This window comes from Monodelphis domestica, chromosome 1 (genome assembly GCF_027887165.1).
Source record: "Monodelphis domestica isolate mMonDom1 chromosome 1, mMonDom1.pri, whole genome shotgun sequence".
In the NCBI taxonomy this organism is placed as follows: domain Eukaryota; kingdom Metazoa; phylum Chordata; class Mammalia; order Didelphimorphia; family Didelphidae; genus Monodelphis; species Monodelphis domestica.
The window spans coordinates 178,370,878-178,390,765 of NC_077227.1; the positions used below are offsets into that span (position 1 = coordinate 178,370,878).

General features: G+C 44.5%; 3 protein-coding genes across 3 annotated transcripts in view; 2 read left to right on the forward strand and 1 right to left on the reverse strand.

Moving 5' to 3' along the window:
• The first annotated feature begins 2 nt into the window (after positions 1-2).
• Positions 3-9,789, forward strand: NOP9 (NOP9 nucleolar protein). The gene is made up of 10 exons (XM_001380215.5): positions 3-210; positions 558-983; positions 1,226-1,336; positions 1,570-1,711; positions 1,815-2,007; positions 2,134-2,274; positions 8,140-8,262; positions 8,450-8,686; positions 9,155-9,260; positions 9,530-9,789. The coding sequence occupies exons 1-10, from the start codon at positions 3-5 to the stop codon at positions 9,685-9,687; spliced, it is 1,845 nt and encodes a 614-aa protein (XP_001380252.3). The 3' UTR covers positions 9,688-9,789.
• On the reverse strand, positions 9,767-15,624 carry CIDEB (cell death inducing DFFA like effector b). The gene is made up of 5 exons (XM_001380218.4): positions 15,359-15,624; positions 14,923-15,067; positions 10,835-10,984; positions 10,357-10,547; positions 9,767-10,255 (listed from the first exon to the last, which is right to left on the reverse strand). Exons 1-5 carry the CDS (start codon positions 15,415-15,417, stop codon positions 10,123-10,125), a joined length of 678 nt encoding a protein of 225 aa, XP_001380255.1. The 5' UTR covers positions 15,418-15,624; the 3' UTR covers positions 9,767-10,122.
• Positions 15,625-18,300: 2,676 nt separating this feature from the next.
• The window catches only part of LTB4R2 (leukotriene B4 receptor 2), a 7,340-nt gene continuing 5,752 nt past the window's right edge, over positions 18,301-19,888 (forward strand). The window contains 3 exon segments of the mRNA XM_001380224.4: positions 18,301-18,574; positions 19,086-19,581; positions 19,583-19,885. Of these exon segments, the coding sequence (XP_001380261.3) occupies positions 18,486-18,574; positions 19,086-19,581; positions 19,583-19,885 (888 nt within the window). The 5' untranslated portion in view covers positions 18,301-18,485.

The window sequence follows — 19,888 nt, forward strand, 5'->3', positions numbered from 1 at the left end:
CCATGGGTGTGCGTCCGCAGTTTCCTCAGAAGCCTGGGCGCCGACGACCTGGCGGGGGCGGCCGGGGCCAGGCGAGGTCCGCGCAAGGCCCGGACTCTCACTCCAGTCCAGCTCCTGACCCACATCCCCGTCCAGCCCCCGAGACACTGACCTATTTTCGCCGGGCCCTCGAGGCGTTGAAGGAGGCTCCCGAGACTGGGGAGGAGCGCGGTATGGGGCCTGGGACAGGAGGGGATGGGGGACACGCGACTTACCTGGAGCAGTTGGGGGTAGGTGGGACTGTAGAGTGTATGGAGGCCGGCTTGGGGCAGGGTAGCCTATGATCCCCCACGGTGGAGTTAATCCGTGGGAGGTCGGGAGCGTAAGGGAGCCCCAGAAAGGAGAGGCTGCCCAGGGTGTTGGGGGGGGGGGGGTTGGACCCAGCACGGGCTCCTAAAGTGAAGAAGGGAACCCTGGAGGGGAAGGGAGTTTGTGTGTGTCTGCGGTGCCTATATTTTCTCTCCCCCCACCCTCACTATTCAACAACAAAAAAGTGACCATTTTTCCCCCTATTTTAGAACTTTTGATACAGAATGTGCTGAAGGAATTAGAGACACAGGCCGTAGCCTTGGCCACGGATAGGATGGGCAGTGAGATGCTACAGGAGCTATTGACATCTAGTCCCCCAGGCCCACTGAGCAGGTTGTTTGCTGCTCTCTTACCTCACTTACGCTCCGTGGCTTGTCATCGAAATGGGGCCCACGTGTTGCAAAGCGTTTTGCTGCAACTGCACCGATTCTCAGGGGCTCTTGCTAAGAAAGAGGATGGAGATCCAGAGACTCTGGAGGAACTGGTGCTGAAGCTGGCAACAGAAGTGCGTGATGCCTTAGTTCTCTACAGTGGAGACACTCATGGCAGCTTCGTGGTCAGAACTCTGCTACAGGTCTTAGGGGGGACAATCTTGGAGTCTGAGATAGCCAGACCTCGAGGTCCCCAGACACTTGGTGAGTTTTCCAGGGCAGGGAAGTGGTGTTGGGGTCATAATGAGATGACCTTTGGTTATTTACACAGAGAAGGGAAAGGGGTTTTTCATTTCATTTTGGAGGTACCTAGAGTAAAGGAGAAAAATGGTATCTCAAATCTGCTTTATCATCTTTAAGTGTAACCCCTGTTCATCTATGTAATTTCACTCTTTTAAAAAAGTTTGTTATTTTAATGAAGGCATATGTTCTTGCTTTTGCCTCAGACAAACAGCGGCCTACAGCTCGGGAATGGAAGCCAACCAGTTTTGAGGTTCCTAGTGCTTTCTTGAACTGCTTACAAGAGCTGAGTTCCTGTTTTCTGAAGGATATTTCTGGTGAGGGTATTGAAAAGAAGACTTAAATGGGAAAACAACAAGAGAGCACTTTTTGGGGGAGGTCATTAACATGAAGGGAGATACTGTTTCAGTTTATTGCTGAGACAGTAGGTAGCAGCTACAACTCTCTGAATCTCTTGTTTTTCTTTCTTATTCTTTTTCCTTTTGAGGAATGAGGATGGGCAAGTCATTTGTGTCAGAGAGAAATTCTTTATTTTCCTGTCTTTCCACAGTGTTCATCACTGACAAGGTCTCCAGTTTCTGCCTCCAAGTAGCGCTACAGGTACTTCATCGGAAACTTCCCAAGGCTTGTACCTGTCTTTGTGATTCTGTGATCAAATACCTGAGTACTCGAAACTCTGCAGCTGATGGCAGGTTAGAAGTTTCCCAGTCTTCACAAGTTGATGGTCAGGATAATTTGTGCCATTCAGGATGAAATAGAATAAATTTGGATTTATTGCCATTTCTGTGTCCCTAGCCCCTTGCTGCTATTCCTACGGGACCAGACAAGCTCCAGACTCCTAGAACAGGTATTTCTGGTGTCAGAGCCTCCACAGCTACAGAGCCTCTTTGAAGAACACTTCCAGGGGCAGTTGCAGACCTTAGCTTCACATCCAATCGCCAATTTCCCTTTGCAGCGTTTACTTGATGCCATTACCACCCCTGAGTTGGTAAGTGTGGTTGCATAAAGAGAAGGCTTGGGAGAGCCCAGGGAGTTGGGTTAAAGAGGGAAAGTTGGATCATTGTTCTTTAAGGAGTTTTGATTTGATTCATTCCATATCATCTTTCATCCTCAGCTGTCCCAAGTGTTTGAGGAGTTGAGTCCTGCCCTGGAAGCTGTGCTGGCGCAAGGCCATCCAGGTGTAGTTATTGCCTTGGTCGGTGCCTGCCGTAGAGTTGGGACCCACCAGGCCCAGATTTTGCAGTTGCTGCTTGAGGTAGGTGAGGTATAGCTGAAACTTCTGCCAGTTCCCCTTTTTCAGATCTCCTCCTTGCTTCCTATTCTTTTTCCTTCTGGCCCTAAAGGCCCTCATGTACCAACAGCTCACAAATAGAAAGATGAGACCTAGAGAAGACACAGGTACATGCTAGGGCTCACCGCCCCAAAAGAAAGCAAGATTTTGGACTCAAAAGCCAAGTCCAACCCCTCTTCATCCAAGAATCCCTCTCATAGGGACTAGTCACCCAACCTTTGTGGAAACTTGCTACATCTGGGCAATCCATGGCATTTTCTATTGGTTCTAATTTTTTGAAAGTTTTTCCCTACATTAAACAAAAAAAATTTTTTTCTGTAACATCCCCTTTTTCTTATTTTTTCCCTGTCAGACCAAGTTTAGTCTTTCTGCATGACAGATCTTCTTTTCCTTACTGTATTGTTCACCTTCTAGATAATGGGGAGGTTTTTAACCTGGAGTTCATAAAGTTGTTTTGAAAAATATAACTTTCAATATAATGGATTTACAATAAGTGTTTTGTTTTATGCATTTAAAGATATTATTCTGGGAAGGGTTCTAAAGGCTTCATCAGACTGCCAAAGGGTCCCATTATCCAAAATAAGTTAAGAACCTTTACTTTAGATGCTCTCCATCTTGTCAGGGTCCTTCCTAAATTGTAACACTTTACTGAATACACCAGTACTCTATGGTCTGGCCAGGGTAGAGACTAGCAGAACTGTCATCTCTGGTTATGGACACTGTACCTCCCTTAATTGCAACCAAAGATAGCATGAACATTTATTTTTGTCTTCCATGTTACACTGTTACATTAGAGTTTGCAGTATTTTAATCCACTACCTCACCCCCAATCTTTGTGAGCTGTTGGTCTAACTATGCCTCCCTCATCCTGCATTTTTGAAACCAGTTTTTTGGCCCAAAATGTAGAACTTCCTATTTACCTCAGGTGAAATTCATCTAATTAGATTGGATTCATATTTCTAGCTTTTAAAGATTTTTTTTTTTGGCTCCTGACTTAGTAATGAAAGATTATCTTCCCATTTCTGCCATCAGCAGATTTGATAAGCATTACTCTGTTATGCTCTCATCCAAATTATAGATAACATTGTGACTAATCCCAGGCCAAGGACAGATCCTTTGATTACTCTGCTATAAATTTTGACACAAGGATAAATGGTTTGTCAAATTGTGTATAATGGCAGTTATCCAAATTTTTGGTCTTGGGACCCCTTGACATTCTTTTTTTTTTTAAACCCTTACCTTCCATCTTGGAGTCAATACTTACTGTGTGTTGGCTCCAAGGCAGGAGAGTGGTAAGGGCTAGGCAATGGGGGTCAAGTGACTTGCCCAGGGTCACACAGCTGGGAAGTATCTGAGGCCAGATTTGAACCTAGGACTTCCCATCTCTAGGCCTGGCTCTCAATCCACTGAGCCACCCAGCTGCCCCCTGGTCCTCATAACTTTTAAGAATGTCAAGGGGTTTGGGGGCAGCTGGGTGGCTCAGTGGATTGAGAGTCAGGCCTAGAGATGGGAGATCCTAGGTTCAAATCTGGCCTCAGACACTTCCCAGCTGTGTGACCCTGGGCAAGTCACTTGACCCCCATTGCCTAGCCCTTAGCACTCTTCTGCCTTGGAGCCAATACACAGTATTGACTCCAAGAAGGAAGGTAAGGGTTTTTATTAAAAAAAAAAAAAGTTATGAGGACCCTACAAAGAATTTTTGTTTATGTAGGTTATAGTAATATTTTTACTGCATTAGAAATTAAAATGCCTCAGTATTATGAAAATCATTTGGACCTATTCGAGTCTATTTTTTACATCAGATATCTAAGAGGCTCTCGGAGACCACCATGAGCTCTGAAATATCATATCTGCTGGGCCTGTCATTTTCAGATACAGTTCATCCTAGTCTAGTCATTTGAATTTATTGAAAATAGCTAGTTGTTTATTGCATTATTTATTCCTCATGAATCATAATTGTTCTGTTCTCTCTGGACCAAAGATCTTTTTGGAAGAGAAAACCAATGAAGTAAAAGTTGAATAGTTATTTTTCTTTTATTCCTATCCCTTAACATCACACCATTGGCATCAGATTTCTTCCTTATTTTATCTAACTTCTGCCCTCCAACATAACTAAAAAAGAAGCCTATTTTGTTGTTCTCAGCAGTCATCTGTAGCATCCTCAGTTTATTATGAACTTTAATGCTTCTGACACATTTCTTTGCCTACTCAGTAGAACACTGTCTATGCAGGAAGTAGAGTGCCTGACACATAGGCATTTTAATAAAGGCCTATTGATTGATTCTTTTTAAATAATTTGAATTGTTTGGTGGCTGTCCTTTGAAGACAGTATTTTTAGAGAGCTTTCTTTTTTCAGAATAATTTCTCTTTCTTTAAAAATTTGTTTTTAATGACTTCCCCAACTATCTCTTTTCTTAAAGACTTTTCACATTGATCCCTGCTTATTCTTTCTCTGACTCCTTTAAAATATAATTTCCCCAAATCAGGGGTATGTCAGACTGCCTGGCCAATTTTATCATGAATTCTAAGATTGAGTGATCACTTGCTTGCTTACCATCATTTCCATTTTAAGTCCCTTTTTGTCAGAACCCTGTCCAGAATAACAATTTCCGGTTGTTTTTATTACATTTTAAAGAATGAAATCATTTAGACCAATCAAGATTTTTATCAGCTGCTTTGCTTTTATTTTCATTTCCCAGTGAGAGCTTCAGCATAGATCCAGCTAGCTGAATTCTCTCCTCATTACTAGTTCATGCCTCTGCCAAGTGTCTAACCTAATACCTCCTCTCTAGGTGGTCTACAGTATATTCCCATGACGATACTGCTTTTGTTTCTCCACTCTTGAGCTTCACCCAAGTTCTTTCACCACCATACTTCTCCCTAAAAATTCCTGAATTTCTTCCTAGAAGCATATCTTCTTAATGTAAAATACCACACTACTTCTCTTTTGTCAATTCTATTCCTTTTGAATAAAGACCACTCTTCCATATCCATACTTCAGTCATGAGCATATTCCAGTTCTGCCATAGAAATGTTCTGACTTAGCGATATCTGTATGTTCAAATTTGCCTTTTCATATGAGTTTCTCTAATTCACCCCACCCTATTTATATCTCATCCTTTTTGCGATAGTCTAAAGACAACTGAAGGTGTTGAGTTTTTTTAAAAATTAAATTTTTATTAGTGTCTTGTTTTTTGTATCACCATAATTTCCCTATCATTCTCCCTCTCAGCTATCTCATAATAATAAGTAGTGTTTTTATAGACAAAGAGGGGGAAAAAATCGACATAACTGCTCTGTACGTTGAAGTCTGAAAATATGTAAAACATGAACACTTTTGAACTTCCAGAAATTTCTTCTTATATCTCCTCTTTTGAGCTATGCTTATTCTTTATAATTTTACAGGATTCACTTTTTTTTTTTAATGTGTATGGTTCTTTCCATTTACATTGTCATAGCCATCATTATGGATATTGTTTTCTTTGATCTGTACTTCACTATCAGTTCCTGAAGAGCTCTCCATATTTCTTCTTATTTATCACATTAATCATTTCTTACAGCACAGTACATTCCATTATACTCATGCACCACAACTTGTTTAGCCATTCCTCAACTAAATATTATTATTATTATTAATTCTTGTTATTAGTGATTTGGAGTATTCTTTTGTGATTGTTAATTATTTCTTTTTCTGAGAATTGTTCATTCATATCCTTTGACTACTTACTGATTAGGGAATGAAAACTTTGGAGTTTTAATTTTGGTGTTCTTTGATATTTTCTGCTGTCCTTTCTATATTATTAAATGCTTTTGACAAATGTGGGCAGTTTAAATTCTTCTTGATTTGAATGACTTCCAAGTACATATATTTTATGGGCCCTTATTAGGTACAATCCATCCCTGGCCAAAGCCTATCATTCTTATTTTTAAGTCATGCTTTAGAAATTCAGATCCCATTCGCTTTGTCAAATATTCACTCCCTGGATCTTAACTTATGGTCTTAACTTATGGTCCACAGTAGTGATGAAAACTCTTTGTGTCCCTAAGATCTTCAGTGTGTTGCTCATAATCATGAGCATTTTCTAGGTTGCTTTTGGTAGGATCATATTTATCATCCTAAGTAGGAGAGGTGCTTTCAGTTTCACAAATCTTGGGATGTTGATTGCCCAGGGTATGTGTCTTGAAGAGAGAGCAGACTTCTTCACTGCTAAAAACATCAGGCCAAGGGCAGCTAGTGGATAGAGAGCCTCGGGATAAGAGAGGCAGGTTTGGAGAGTGGAAGTCCTGGGTTCAAACTTGATCTCTGACTCTAGTTGTACAGCTCTGGGCAAGTCATTTAACCCCAAGTGCCTAGTCCTTACTGCTCTTCTGCCTTGGAATTGATACTCAATATCAATTCTAATACAGAAGGTAAGGGTTTAGAAAAGAAGACTATCAAGTTGCTGACTCTTGTCCTTGCTTCCTCAAGCCATTACTGCATGCCCTCTCTCCTAAAGGCACCTATAGTTCCACATCATTATTTAATGGAATATAAGAAACTACTTTCTGGGAATTCCCAGCTTTCCCTTTTGTTGCAGAATAGCATTGTGTTTGTTGTTACCCGACTCCCAAAGTTCAGTGGTCATTTTTCCCTTCTTTGTGTCACATACTTTGAACCTCCAGCCTTCTGATGGATTAAGATTTTGTTCTGTCTCTATTTCTTGAAGCCCAGTGCTTCCCCCCAACCCCCCTTTTAATTCCTTGATAACCTACAGGTCAGGGATTTGTGCTTTCAGCCCTTCATCTCTGAAAAGTTTCTTGATCATAGGAAAAATGCCTTTTGCATAGGTTGTCTGTGTGAAGAAGGCTTTTTTCACTTCTTAGAACTTATAAGGGATAGGAACTGGAACTATGATTTTATTGGTATAGAGAACTTTTTTTTCCACATTATTTTATTTTTTAGAATTTTTTTTTTTTGGTTACACAATTCATGTTCCCTCCCTTCCGTCTTCCCTCGACTATCCCGGAGCTGGCCCAGCAATTCCACTGGTTTATACAGAAAGAGAATTTTCTGATGAGGAAACTGACCACCAGTATCAATGGGTGCTTTTTTTTTTCTATTTTACTTTAGTATCGTTTTTTTTTAATTATTTTATTTCATCAATTTAGAATATTCTTTGCTTACAAGAACCATATTCTTTCCCTCCCTCTCCTCCCCCCACCCCTTCCCATAGCCGACGCACAATTCCACTGGGTTTTACATGTGTCCTTGATCAGAACCTATTTCCATGTTGTTGATGTTTGCACTAGGATGATCATTTAGAATCTACATCCCCAATCGTATCCCCCTCAACAATGGGTGCTTTCTTAGTCCAAAAGTGCTACCTAGGGCACTGAATGTTAAATGACTTGTTCACTCACTGTCATAATTATGTTGGTTTTGACATTTTTGTTAGCAGCTTTTAACTAAAGCCAATTTGATTAGCATTTAGCATATTTCACCCTGGTATTGATACAAACGGAAAATATTCTCAGATATCCTCAAGGAATTGCTTTCCTAATAAGGCTGAATCAGTCTTAATTGTCCCCATTCCCCCACCCTTTTGTTTTAGCCCTCCTGATACTCACATCAATTCTTGTACCTCTCTGGCAGCTTTGCTTTCAAATTCCCCTTAGGGATTCTTAACCCTTTTTGTGCCATGAATCCCGTTGGCAATCTGGTGAAGCCTATAGACTCCTCCGAATATTGTTTTTAAATGCATAAAAAAGTTTCGTGATCTTCAGGCTATGAAAACCTGCTCTAGAGTAGAGAGAAGACCCCTGTTGTATCTCTTCTTTTCATATTTACAGGCATTCCACTGTGCAGAACCCCCATCTCGACAGGTGGCCTGTGTTCCCCTCTTTGGCACCCTGACAGCCTATGAGGTATATTATGGACTAGAATTGGAAGAGGATGTGCCTTCTGAGCACAAGGTGAGGTGGGAATTCTGAATGGCTAACAGAGAAGCAGATCTCTTGATTTTTAGGAAAAAACTTGGATTGAATCCTTGATCATGGAGAGTGGCAAAATGCCTGGATTTTCTCAATTAGAAATAACTGGGAAATGGGGATAGATCCTCACTTGACATTTCTGACCTGAGATTTAATATTTTTTCACCAGATGGAGATAGCTACAGCCCGGCCCCTGGGGGATGTAACTGTTCCTGGGTCACTCTTGCTTCAACACCTGCTGCACTTCTCAAACCTGAGTCCTGTGCTTCGAAGTCTGACTTCTATGGAAGGACCACAACTTCTGGCCCTGGCCCAAAGCCCTGCTGGTTCCCATGTTCTGGATGCTGTGCTGACTAGCTCTACTGTCACCAAAAAACAGCGTCGAAGAATCCTACAGCCTCTCAAGGTCAGGCTTCCTGCATCCTTCCTTCATTATTCTCCTGGTTCAAACCTGGTTCCATTTTTTCAAATAAGATGCTCTTCCAGATGCCTGGTTGTTTTGATCAAACCTCTGACTATTTTTTTAAAATTATGGTTTTTTTTTAAACCCTTACCTTCCGTCTTGGAGTCAATACTTACTGTGTGTTGGCTCCAAGGCAGAAGAGTGGTAAGGGCTAGGCAGTGGGGGTCTAGTGACTTGCCCAGGGTCACACAGCTAGGAAGTGTCTGAGGCTAGATTTGAACCTAGGATCTCCCATCTCTAGGCCTGGCTCTCAATCCACTAGCCATCCAGCTGCCCCCCTCCCCCCACCCCGACCATTTTTGCAGCAGAGGAGAAGCTAATTTGTGGACCACTGTTTCTCTCCTATCCCCTCTTTTCCTGCCTTACCTGAGCTGACCTGAGACTTATTTATTCTGTTTTTTCCCTCCCTAGGGACATTATGTGGCTCTGGCCTGCAGCCGTCATGGTAGTCGAGTGCTGGATGCCATTTGGAATGGAGCAACTTTGGGGACCCGTAAGGAGATTGCTGCCGAGTTGGGTAAGTCCCTGAGCTTCTCCTTGACCTTCCTGTTTCTCATCCAGAACATCTGTGGGAATGGGGCGAGTCTGGAATTATGGTTTGCAAAGCTGCTATTTGCAGCTCAAGTGTCTTTCTCACTTTCTGGATCTCGGGGACAATGAAAGGTCATCTTCATTCTAGAACCAACTCCAGGAAGGAACCTTTATCCCTAGGCAAGATCTTTACTTCAGGCATGGGGACTTAGCTGTGCCTGGTGATTTTGATGTTGGAAATGATCCTCTTCACAGGTGAGCAGGACCAGGAGCTGATGAGAGATCCCTTTGGCCATCATGTAGCCCGAAATGTAGGATTAAGCACTTTCCTGAAGCGACGAGGAGACTGGGAACAGCAACAAGGGGCAGTGGCCAAGCGAAGAAAAGCATTGAGCACCATACTTGGAGACTGAAGCTTTTAGACCTGGGGATGAAGCAGGGGTGGGAAGGGGGAACTAGCTTTTAATTTGACTCAGAAATGCTAATAGTAAATATTTTTCTATTTTTATTGGAAATGAGATTTGTGTCAGGTTCTTTTGAGGGGTGTGATGGAGAAGGCAGCATTAAGGGGAGAAGAGGAATGAGGTCCTTTGACATAAAGGGAGGACTTGTTATTAGGCCCTGGGGAGCTCAGGGATAGAGAGAAGAGTAGGGAGTAGATTTAGAATATATTCCCTTGGTTGGGGGTGGCTACTGTGGCTGGGGAAGCCTTCATAGGAATCGGGGCTGGATAGAGAATTTCAGGTGTAGATGCCAGTGGGGAATAGGTGTACTATGTGCAAACAAGGAGCCCCAAGGGGACTGTTCTATGCTGTATCCATCTTCCAGACTGAAGATGGGCAGAGTACTTAGTAAGTATGGAGCCGGCGCTGCTGCTGCCACCGTTCAGCGCCTTCCACTACATGGCGAAGGGTGGAGGAAACACTCAGCAACATGTTTCCCAGGCCCTGCAGGAGCCTGGAGGTCCACCGCAGGAGCTCTCTAAATAAAGAAGTCACAGGAAGGGGGTCAGGAGGAGGACAGGAGTAGGCTAGCCCCTGTCCAGTCCTAGGGGAAAGAAAGCCAGAGAGTTGTTCACTGACCTGAGCACCTTCTTGGGGCCGAGTCCTTGAAAATCACAGCTCATGGAATAGAGCCCATAGAATGTGGCCTTGACGTTGAGGCTGCCAAAAAGATCTCTGGGGCTCTGCTTGTACACGTCAAATGTGATGCTGGCGATGTCCTTGCTGTGCTTTGGCTTTTCCCGGCCCAGGCCATATGAGAGCACCCCACTCTAAGGGAGAGTCATTTTGGTCAGCAGCCACCCCAGATCCCCACACACAGCCCCGGCTGCATCTACAGGCTCCTGCACTTAGATGTGCCCTTTTAGGTCTTCATTCCCTGCAACTCTTTCCCTCACTTTGTCCCCCTACACCCATTGCCTAACTTTATTCACCCCTCCCATCTTCAGACCCTTCCCCTGGGCTCCTTTTGAGGTTCAAGTAGCAGGTAGGATGGGAGGGCTGGGCAAGCTGGTGGGAAGCCTACATCAGAGGACACCCAGCCCCTTGTAGCACTCACCCTGACGGGGCTCCAGTTTTGTCCTGCTTCCAGAACCATCAGGCTCGTATCATCCTCCAGCATCTGGAAGAATTCTTCACTCTCCACACATGTCCCATCCTCCTCCAGCACCAGCGTTAGCACCCCACTCAGTAGCAAGGTCTCAAGTGCCTACCCATGAGAAGCCAGGAAGGAGACACCCTCAGGCACTCTTCTCAACACCCTTTGCCATCTACTGGCCGGTGTCTTCTCCATCCTGCATCCCATCCATCCCCAAATATGGCTATTCTTTGTTTTTCTCTAGCCCTTCAGTCCTTTTTCTGAGCTATCCCTTTCTTTGGCTTCTGTTTCCAACCTTCATCCCTAGAGACTCTGGAGACACCCTTTTCCTTCACTTCCATGAGCTCTTCTGTGGTTCTTTTGACATCTCCCCTACAAGAAGTACTCTAGAATTAAGTAATGTTTTTGCTTTTTTTTTAAAAGCAGGAACATAAGCATTTTCTGACTTCCTCTGCCTCTAATATAATAATCATCACCTTTGACATTTACTGTCCCACTCTCCCCACTCCACACTGCTAGCTTGCAGTCTGACTACCAAGAGATGGTCAGGCTCTTTAGAGCAGAGGAATCAAACAGGAAGTCTGCTGGGTGCAATACTCCAAGCGCTGCCCAAACTAGATTAAAATGTCACTGGGGAAATATTCTAGAAAATAAAAATACGATAGAATGTAGATAACGTTAATATGGGGTTTTTAAGTCAATGGATGGCCAGCAGAAATCTTTATGAATGATTTAGTGACCTCTTTTTATTGGACTGATACTGCTTCTCTAGAGGTTACCTTGTCCATTTTCCTGCCACTGGGCATGATAGGAGTAGCTAGGTAGTGCAATAGAGGACAGAGCTGGAGATGGGAGGACCTGATCAAATTCAGCCTCAGACACTTGCTTGTTGTGTGACCCTGGACAAGTCACTTGGCCCTGTTTGTTTCAGTTTCCTCATCTATAAATTGAACTGGAGAAAGGACAGCAAATGATTCCAGTATCTTTGCCAAGAAAACCCCAAAGGGAGTCTGTATGAACAGAGAGACAATTGAACAACAGCAATAACCATGGGCACTAAAGTCCCTAATTCAGTTTGGAAATATTGTACAATGAAAGAGAGCCGAAGGATCTGGGTTCAAGTTTAGACTGCCATTTAATAACTATGACTTCAGGCAAGTAGCAACCCTTCTGATTTGTTTCCTCATCTGTAAAATAAAGAATTTGGTCTAAATAATTTCTGATTTCCCTTCTAGCTCTTCATCTATTCATAGGAATAGTGGCTCTTGCTTTAGGCATCTCTTTGTAGTCTGGCTTCCAACCTCATCACTCAACTGCAACTTCTCTTCGAAGTCACCAAAAAAGTTCTCTGAATTGCCAAATTTGATGGCTCCTTCCCAGGTCTCCACTTTCTTGACCTCCTTGCAGCATCTGACACTGTTGAAGCACCCTTCCCTCCTGGACACTTTGGTTTGGTTTTAGTGACAGTCCTTCACTGGTTCATCAGGCATCCTTTAAATGTGGGGCAAGATTTTTTCTTGGTTGCCACTCCCATGTTCCACCTCTCTCTCTTCCTTCCTCTTCTTTCTCCTCTCTTCCTTTCTTCTTTCTTCTTTTCCTTTTTTCTCTTTTCTCTCTTTCCTTTTCCTCTTGCTCTCTGTCTGTTTCTGTCTCCCTCTCCCCCCCCCCCCCCCCCTTCATCAGCTTCCATAGGTTTTAATTATCTTATCTGTGCAATTGATTCACAGGTCATCTAAAACCCAGCTCCTCCTGACCTTCAGTCCCATATCATCAACTGCCATTAAACTCAACACGTCAAAATAGAGCTCATTATTTTTCCTCTGATCCATCTGCTCAGGCTTACCTTTCTTACCAAACTTTCCTATTTCTGTTCATTGTATCACTAGTCTTGTAATCTTGGTATTATCTTTGATTCATTCTCCCTCACGCTACATAGTCTTAAGTGACTGTCAAATCTTGCCATTTCTCCCATAACACTTCTTGTATCCATCTCCTCATTCCTTACATGTTAGTTTAGGCCTGAATCACCTCTTTGCTGAATTATTATAAAAGGCTTCTAATTGATCTTTCTGCCTCAAGTCTCTCCTTGCTGCAATCCATTTTCTACACAACTGACAGTTTTTCTTTAAGTACAGATCAGACTGTTACTCCTTTACTCAATAAACTTCAGTAGCTCCCTACTGCCTCTTGAATTAAAAATTAAACCTGTTCACTTGACTATAAACAATAGTTTGGGATTAAACTCTTAGCTTGGGAAGATCCCTCATAAGAACTGAAACTAGGTAGCCACTCACCTCTTTGCTGAATTATTGTAAAAGACTTCTAATTGATCTTTCTGCCTCAAGTCTCTCCTTGCTGCAATCCATTTTCTACACAACTGACAAAGAGTTTTTCTTTAAGTACAGATCAGACTGTTACTCATTTACTCAATAAACTTCAGTAGCTCCCTACTGCCTCTTGAATTAAAAATTAAACCTGTTCACTTGACTATAAACAATAGTTTGGGATTAAACTCTTAGCTTGGGAAGATCCCTCATAAGAACTGAAACTAGGTAGCCACTCACCTCTTTGCTGAATTATTGTAAAAGACTTCTAATTGATCTTTCTGCCTCAAGTCTCTCCTTGCTGCAATCCATTTTCTACACAACTGACAAAGAGTTTTTCTTTAAGTACAGATCAGACTGTTACTCATTTACTCAATAAACTTCAGTAGCTCCCTACTGCCTCTTGAATTAAAAATTAAACCTGTCCACTTGACTATAAACAATAGGTTGGGATTAAACTCTCTTAGCTTGGGAAAATCCCTCATAAGAACTGAAACTAGGTAGGCACTGAAGAGTTTAATAAAAACGGAGGGAACATGAGATAGCATTTCTTTTAAAATCCTTTTCCACTGGATCTCACATTATCTTTTCAGCCTCACTCTACATTATTTCTCTTCTTACTCTTTAGAGTCCAGCTAAAGTGGATTTCTCTTGATTCCTCCTCACACAGTATAATCAATCTCTGGTCTCCATATATTTTCACTGGTCATCCTCCTTGCCTGGAATGCAATTCCTCTCCACTTTCACTCCAAGACTCAGCTCAGACAGCACCTTCTCCATGAAACCCTTCCTGATTCCACCGACTGACTGCTTGTGCCTTCTCTAGCTTGTATTTAACTATCTTATATCTATTGGGTATTCATTCTGTATTCTTACATATTGCACATGTCGTCTTTTCCCTCCCTGCCCCTCACCACAATAGATTCAGCAGTGCCTGACACATAAATGTTTGTTGGCTAATTGATTGACTCTTAAACTTAAGATAAGAGTCTACAACCTACCCTCGCAGTGTTTCATACCTTCCACTCTCATGTTGTGTTTTTTAAACCTTTACAATTCTATCTTCATTAACATATTTTATACTTTTCAATTTTATTGATGTTTTGTTTTTGCATTGTATATAATTCAAGATTATTCCTGATTTGTGAGAGGTTTCTTGTAACCAAGTAAAAGAGTTAGGTAAAACTAGTCATTTAATGGAAGTTAAAACTTCATGCAATATTTGCCTTCTGTAGCACCCCTCCCCTCCTTTCTCTTTAAAAAAAAAAAGAACAGAATTCTATCTTTTTTCCTTCCTACTCCCTATCCCATGGAGGGAGGAAAATTCTTGTAACAAATCTATATTATTATTTTTTTTAAACCCTTGCCTTCCATCTTAGAATCAATACTGGGTATTGGGTCTAAGGCAGAAGAGTGGTAAGAGCTAGACAATGGGGGTCAAGTGACTTGCCCAGGGTCACCCAGCTAGGAAGTGTCTCAGGCCAGTTTTGAACCCAGGACCTCCCATCTCTAGGCCTGGCTCTCCATCCACTGAACCACTCAGCTGCCCCACAGATCTACATTATTAAGCAAGTCAAACTCTGCCAATGACTATACATAAAATATACATGTCTCATCCCACCTTCTAAATCCATTATTTCTCATTAATGGATTGGTTTCTCCATTTTTTGGCCAAAGGTCTCAGCTCTACGGGATGAGAAGACAGGGGGAACAGGTCCCACTCACCTTGTCGAGTAGTTCTTGGCGGGTGGCAGCTGTGAGTCCTTTTCGAGTGACCCTTTTATGGTCACAGACACGGAAAGGACGCTGGGGTGGAGGAGCTGAAGCCCAGACTCGACGACCAAACTCAGAACCCACACTGGATACTGACCTGAGAATCATGGGAAAATGTCAGAGCTGGGTGGGACAGGGCATGGCGAGGAGGGCCCTGGAAGAGAAGAGAGTGGAAGGGCCACTTCCGAGAGTAGTTGAGGGGAGAGTATAATTACTACAGAAATAGGAGAGGTGGGTTGGGTTGGAGAGACTCTCAAGAGTGGCAAGGGTGGAATATTAGCTTGGGGTCATCCAAGAGGGATGTTTCTGTCTAGCCCATAGCTCCTATTTTCTTCAGCTGATGCTAGGGAGAGGGAGGAGAAAAGAGGGATGATGGGAAAGGACTTACCTTAGCAGGGAGGTCGGGTTAAAGGCTGAGATGTAGTCCTTGGCTTTAGTGTATTCCATGGTCTGGTCAGGTGGAGGTAGAACCACTCTTTCCCACAGTTTTCTCTCTTGAAGTTCTTGCTCAAAATCCGGACTTGGTCTGATTCTCAGCAAATCTGTTGTTAATTTCTTCGACCAAGCCTGGAATTTAAGTACCAGAAAAGACTGTGAGGAATGAGTCAGGGTCGGACTCTGGCCCCCATACCTGGACAGGAAGTAGGGCAAAGTCCAAGAGGGCTGGCACCTGGGGGAAGAGAAAAGGGGAGGGGCCTGGGGGGAGTTGGGGGAGGAACCAGGGCTGGTGGGACCCTGATGTTCTTGAGCTAAAAATGGGAGGGAGCACCACTCAGAGAGAGAGAGGGAACTGGAAAAAGAGGACAAAGTGACTTCATGGTACTTATATATCTGCTACTTTGGAGGTAATTTCGAGCGTGCCCCTCGATCCTGCTGGGCCCCCAACCTCCTCTCCCCCACTAATGGCCTTCTGTTTGCTGGAAGGTTTGCTCCCACCTACTGGAAAATTACAAACTACAATTTTCAAGGAAAAATTGGATGGGAAACTGTCTGCAATTTAGGAAGTAGAAGGCTTGTAGGCTTGAACAATTTCAGTGACGTGCGATAGGTATCTAATGGGTCTGGAGAAAAAATGGCCAACCATTTCTTTTTTTTCCTTTTTTTTAAATTAATATTTTATTTTATTTTATTTTTTTGGTTACAATACTCACTTTATTTCCCTCCCTCCTTTCCACCCACCTTTGCCAAAGTGCAATTTCATTGGATATTACTTGTATCCCTTGATCAGAACCTATTTCAATGATGTTGTTTGCACTAGGATGTTCATTTAGAGTCTACATCCCCAATCATATCCCCCTCAACCCATGTAATCAAGCAGTTGTTTTTCTTCAGTGTTTTTACTCCCACAGTTTTTCCTCTGAATGTGGATAGTGTTCTTTCTCATAGATCCCTCTGGGTTGTTCAGGGTCACTGCATTGCCACTAATGGAGAAGTCCATTACATTTGATTGTACCACAATGTATCAGTCTCTGTGTACAATGTTCTTCTGGTTCTGCTCCTCTCGATCTGCATCACTTCCTGGAGGGTCGTTCCAGTCTCCATGGAATTCCTCAAGTTCATTATTCCTTTGAGCACAATAGTATTCCATCACCAACAGATACCACAATTTGTTCAGCCATTCCCAATTCCCCTCATTTTTCCAGGTTTTTGCCACCACAAAGAGTGCAGCTATGAATATTCTTGTACATGTCTTTTCCCTTATTGTCTCTTTGGGGTATCTCCAACCATTTTGGTATCCTTGTTGAGAAAATTCCAACTGGGGTCCTTCAGTCAGACACAACTGAAATGATGGAACAACAACAAATCTATGGGAATGGAAAGGTCTACCACTATCCAGGGTAAAAGCCTGAGTGTTCCTGGGAAAGTCAGGACCCCAAGGCTCCCAGTTTGTGTAAATCATTTGGCCACCAGGAGTTCTTACTTATCTACTAAGGCTTCGGATGACACCAAGAAGGCAAGTCTCTGCCCTCAAGGAGTTCACAATCTAACTGGGTTGAGGAGTCCTAAGAAGTTTTGTCTTTTTTTTTGGAAGGGGATTTTCACTTGATTAAGTTTTTTGGGGAAAACAAGGCAAAGTTATGACTACAGGGGAGATGTCACAGGACATCAGATCCAGTCCTCAGATGGGGGAGTTTGTACAATTATGTACAAACAGAATAGTATGGGACAAATTAGAGGTAATCTCAGAGGGGGAGGGAGGCAGGAGATGGAGGAGGAGAGAAAAGTTCTCTTAGAGAAGATGTGACATGAACTGAATCTTGAAGGATGTAAAGGAAGCCAGAAGGTGAAAAGGAAGGGAGATCAAGCTAGGCATGGGCAATCGTCCCTAAAATCTATTGTTTTGTTCTGAACTTCTTACTCCCTTTTACTTTCAAACTTCCTCATGAAAATATGTACTTGGATTTGGATCCAGGAGACCTGAATTCAAATCCTAGCAATGCTATTTGCCACATAAGACCCTGATAAACTCACTGAACTTTTCTCTATCGGAATCCTCATTTTTTAGGGCAGCTAGGTGGTGGAATGGACTGGGCTTGTTCTCTTCATGAGTTCAAATCTGGCCTCAGACGCTTAGGAGCACTGTGACCCTGGGTAAGTCACTTAACCCTGTTGGCCTCAGTTTCCTCATTTGTAAAATGAGTTGGAGAAGGAAATGGCAAACCAATTCCAGAATCTTTGCCAAGATAACCCAAAATGGGTTCAGACTGGTCTGACCAACATGTTATGGCCCATACTCTAAAGTCTAATTCAAGTACCACCCTCTCAAAGCCTTCCTGTCCTAAAGTGAACTCTCCAGTGGTGTGACAAACTGACTGATTGACCTGACTGATGACACTTGGAAGTAGGTCTGTTATTTTTGTTGATATATATATATATATATATATATATATATATATATATATATATATATATACCTTGTAGCACCAAACAGATCTTAAGCTCCCTGAAGTCCAGAACCCTATTTTATGTCTTTTAAAATATCTTCCACTATTATGCAAAATATCTTCCACTATTGGACTCCGAGTGGCAGGCACTCAGTAAAAGCCTTGAATTTAACTGGTGGGCTTGATTTGGTAAGAGCCTATTCTGGAGAATTGGAGGCTGGGAGGCAGGTCACCATCAGGGAACTGGAGAAGACAGGAAGCCACAGTGGATTTGGATTCCCTTTTCTGTCTTTCTTCCCTCCCCACACTGAAGGGAGATGTAAAAACTAAGGAATGCACAGAGGTATGGATGGGGCGTGGAGGCAGAAACTTTTAAGGGGAAGGGGTGTGGAGAGGACCGGGAATGAGACACCCTATTTACACATGCCTGACCAAGGAACTTTATCGGCACCCCCTCAGTTCATCCTGTTTCCTGGGGGAGCCCTCTTTTTCACGCCTAGACTCGCTGGAGTTCTGGCTAGGGAGGGGCAGCAGGATTGGCTCAGGGATGAGCTCCACCCGTACTTCCCCACTTCTCACCTGCCCAGCCTGGCCCCAGCCCGGGAGAACCCGACGGATCTAGTACCTGACATGACACCTGAGCGGTCCCCTGGGGTCACCTTTCGCGTTTTTCTGGGGTCTCCTAGTTTGCCTCCCCCCAGCATTGCTCTCTCTGCCGGGTGAGTCTCCCAGTTCGCTCCCTCTTTCACTGTGTAACTCCGGAGGAAGGGGTCTAGATGAAGAGAGGGGCTGAGCGGAGGGCCGGAGGAAGGGCTCAGATGCTAGGGACAGGGAAGAGACATTGGCGCTGGGGATGTGGCGGGGGCGGGCCGGGACGCTTGGGCTCTGAGAAGGGGGCATGAGAGTATCGGACCGGGAAGGTGCCCAAGGCTTGGGCGGTGGGGTGTAAGGAACAGAACACCTGGGTTCTGGGAAACTGTGAGGAGGAGCGAGAAGAGGGAAACGGCTGGAGGCCGGGGACAGGGTTGGTCCCAAGGGTTGAAGTTAACAAAAGAAGATCCAAGGGTGGAAGACCCTGAGTTCCACGGGAGAAATGCCCCAAGGCTGGGGAAGGGTGGTACTGTGGCAAGGAGAATGAGAGGCACCAGCCTTGACCTAGTTCCTGGCACTCTTGATCTCCTCCATAGAGTCCCCATTTTTTCCACTCCTCTTTTCTCCTTCACCCCTCAGGATGTTCTGCTTCCAACCCCCGGGCAATGAGACTCTTCTCAGCTCCCCAGCCTCCAGGGCCACGGGCACCGTGTTCTTGCTGCTGGCTGCGCTGCTGGGGCTGCCCGGCAACGGCTTCGTGGTGTGGAGCCTGGCATGCTGGCGGCCCACGCGGGGAAGGCCTCTGGCGGCTACCCTGGTGCTGCATCTGGCGCTGGCCGACGGCGCGGTCCTGCTGCTCACCCCACTCTTCGTGGCTTTTCTGGCTGGCCAGGCTTGGCCCCTGGGTCCCACGGGCTGCAAAGCCGTGTACTACGTGTGCGGGGTCAGTATGTACGCCAGTGTCATGTTCACCGCCCTCCTCAGCCTGCAGCGCTGCCTGGCCGTCACCCGACCCTTCCTGGCTCCAACCCTGCGCAGCCCTTTGCTAGCCCGACGCCTGCTGCTTGGCATTTGGCTAGCTGCCCTGCTCCTGGCGCTGCCAGCAGCGACCTACCGACATCTGTGGCAGGACCACGGTGTGTCAATTGTGCCACCCTTCACCTGCCGTGGCCGCGGCCCATCTGACCTTGGAAACCCTGACGGCTTTCGTGCTACCCTTCGGATTGGTACTGGGCTGCTACGGAGTGACTCTGGCCCGGTTGCGGAAAGGGCGCTGGGGGGCCGGGAGGCAGGGCGTGCGCGCAGGCCGACTAGTGAGCGCCATCGTGCTGGCTTTTGGCTTGCTCTGGGCTCCGTACCATGCTGTCAATCTGCTGCAAGCAGCCGCTGCTTTGGCACCTCCCAGTGGGTCTCTGGCGCGGCTCGGAGGGGCGGGCCAGGCG

Coding starts and splice junctions, on each gene's coding strand:
- NOP9 (XM_001380215.5), top strand. CDS start 3: ATGGGTGTGCGTCCGCAGTTTCCTCAGAAGCCTGGGCGCCGACGACCT. Junction 984..1,225: donor TCGAGGTCCCCAGACACTTG/GTGAGTTTTCCA, acceptor CTTTTGCCTCAG/ACAAACAGCGGCCTACAGCT. Junction 1,337..1,569: donor TTTTCTGAAGGATATTTCTG/GTGAGGGTATTG, acceptor GTCTTTCCACAG/TGTTCATCACTGACAAGGTC.
- CIDEB (XM_001380218.4), bottom strand. CDS start 15,417: ATGGAATACACTAAAGCCAAGGACTACATCTCAGCCTTTAACCCGACC. Junction 10,985..14,922: donor GCCAAGAACTACTCGACAAG/GTGAGTGGGACC, acceptor TCTCATGGGTAG/GCACTTGAGACCTTGCTACT. Junction 10,548..10,834: donor AAAACTGGAGCCCCGTCAGG/GTGAGTGCTACA, acceptor ACTCTCCCTTAG/AGTGGGGTGCTCTCATATGG.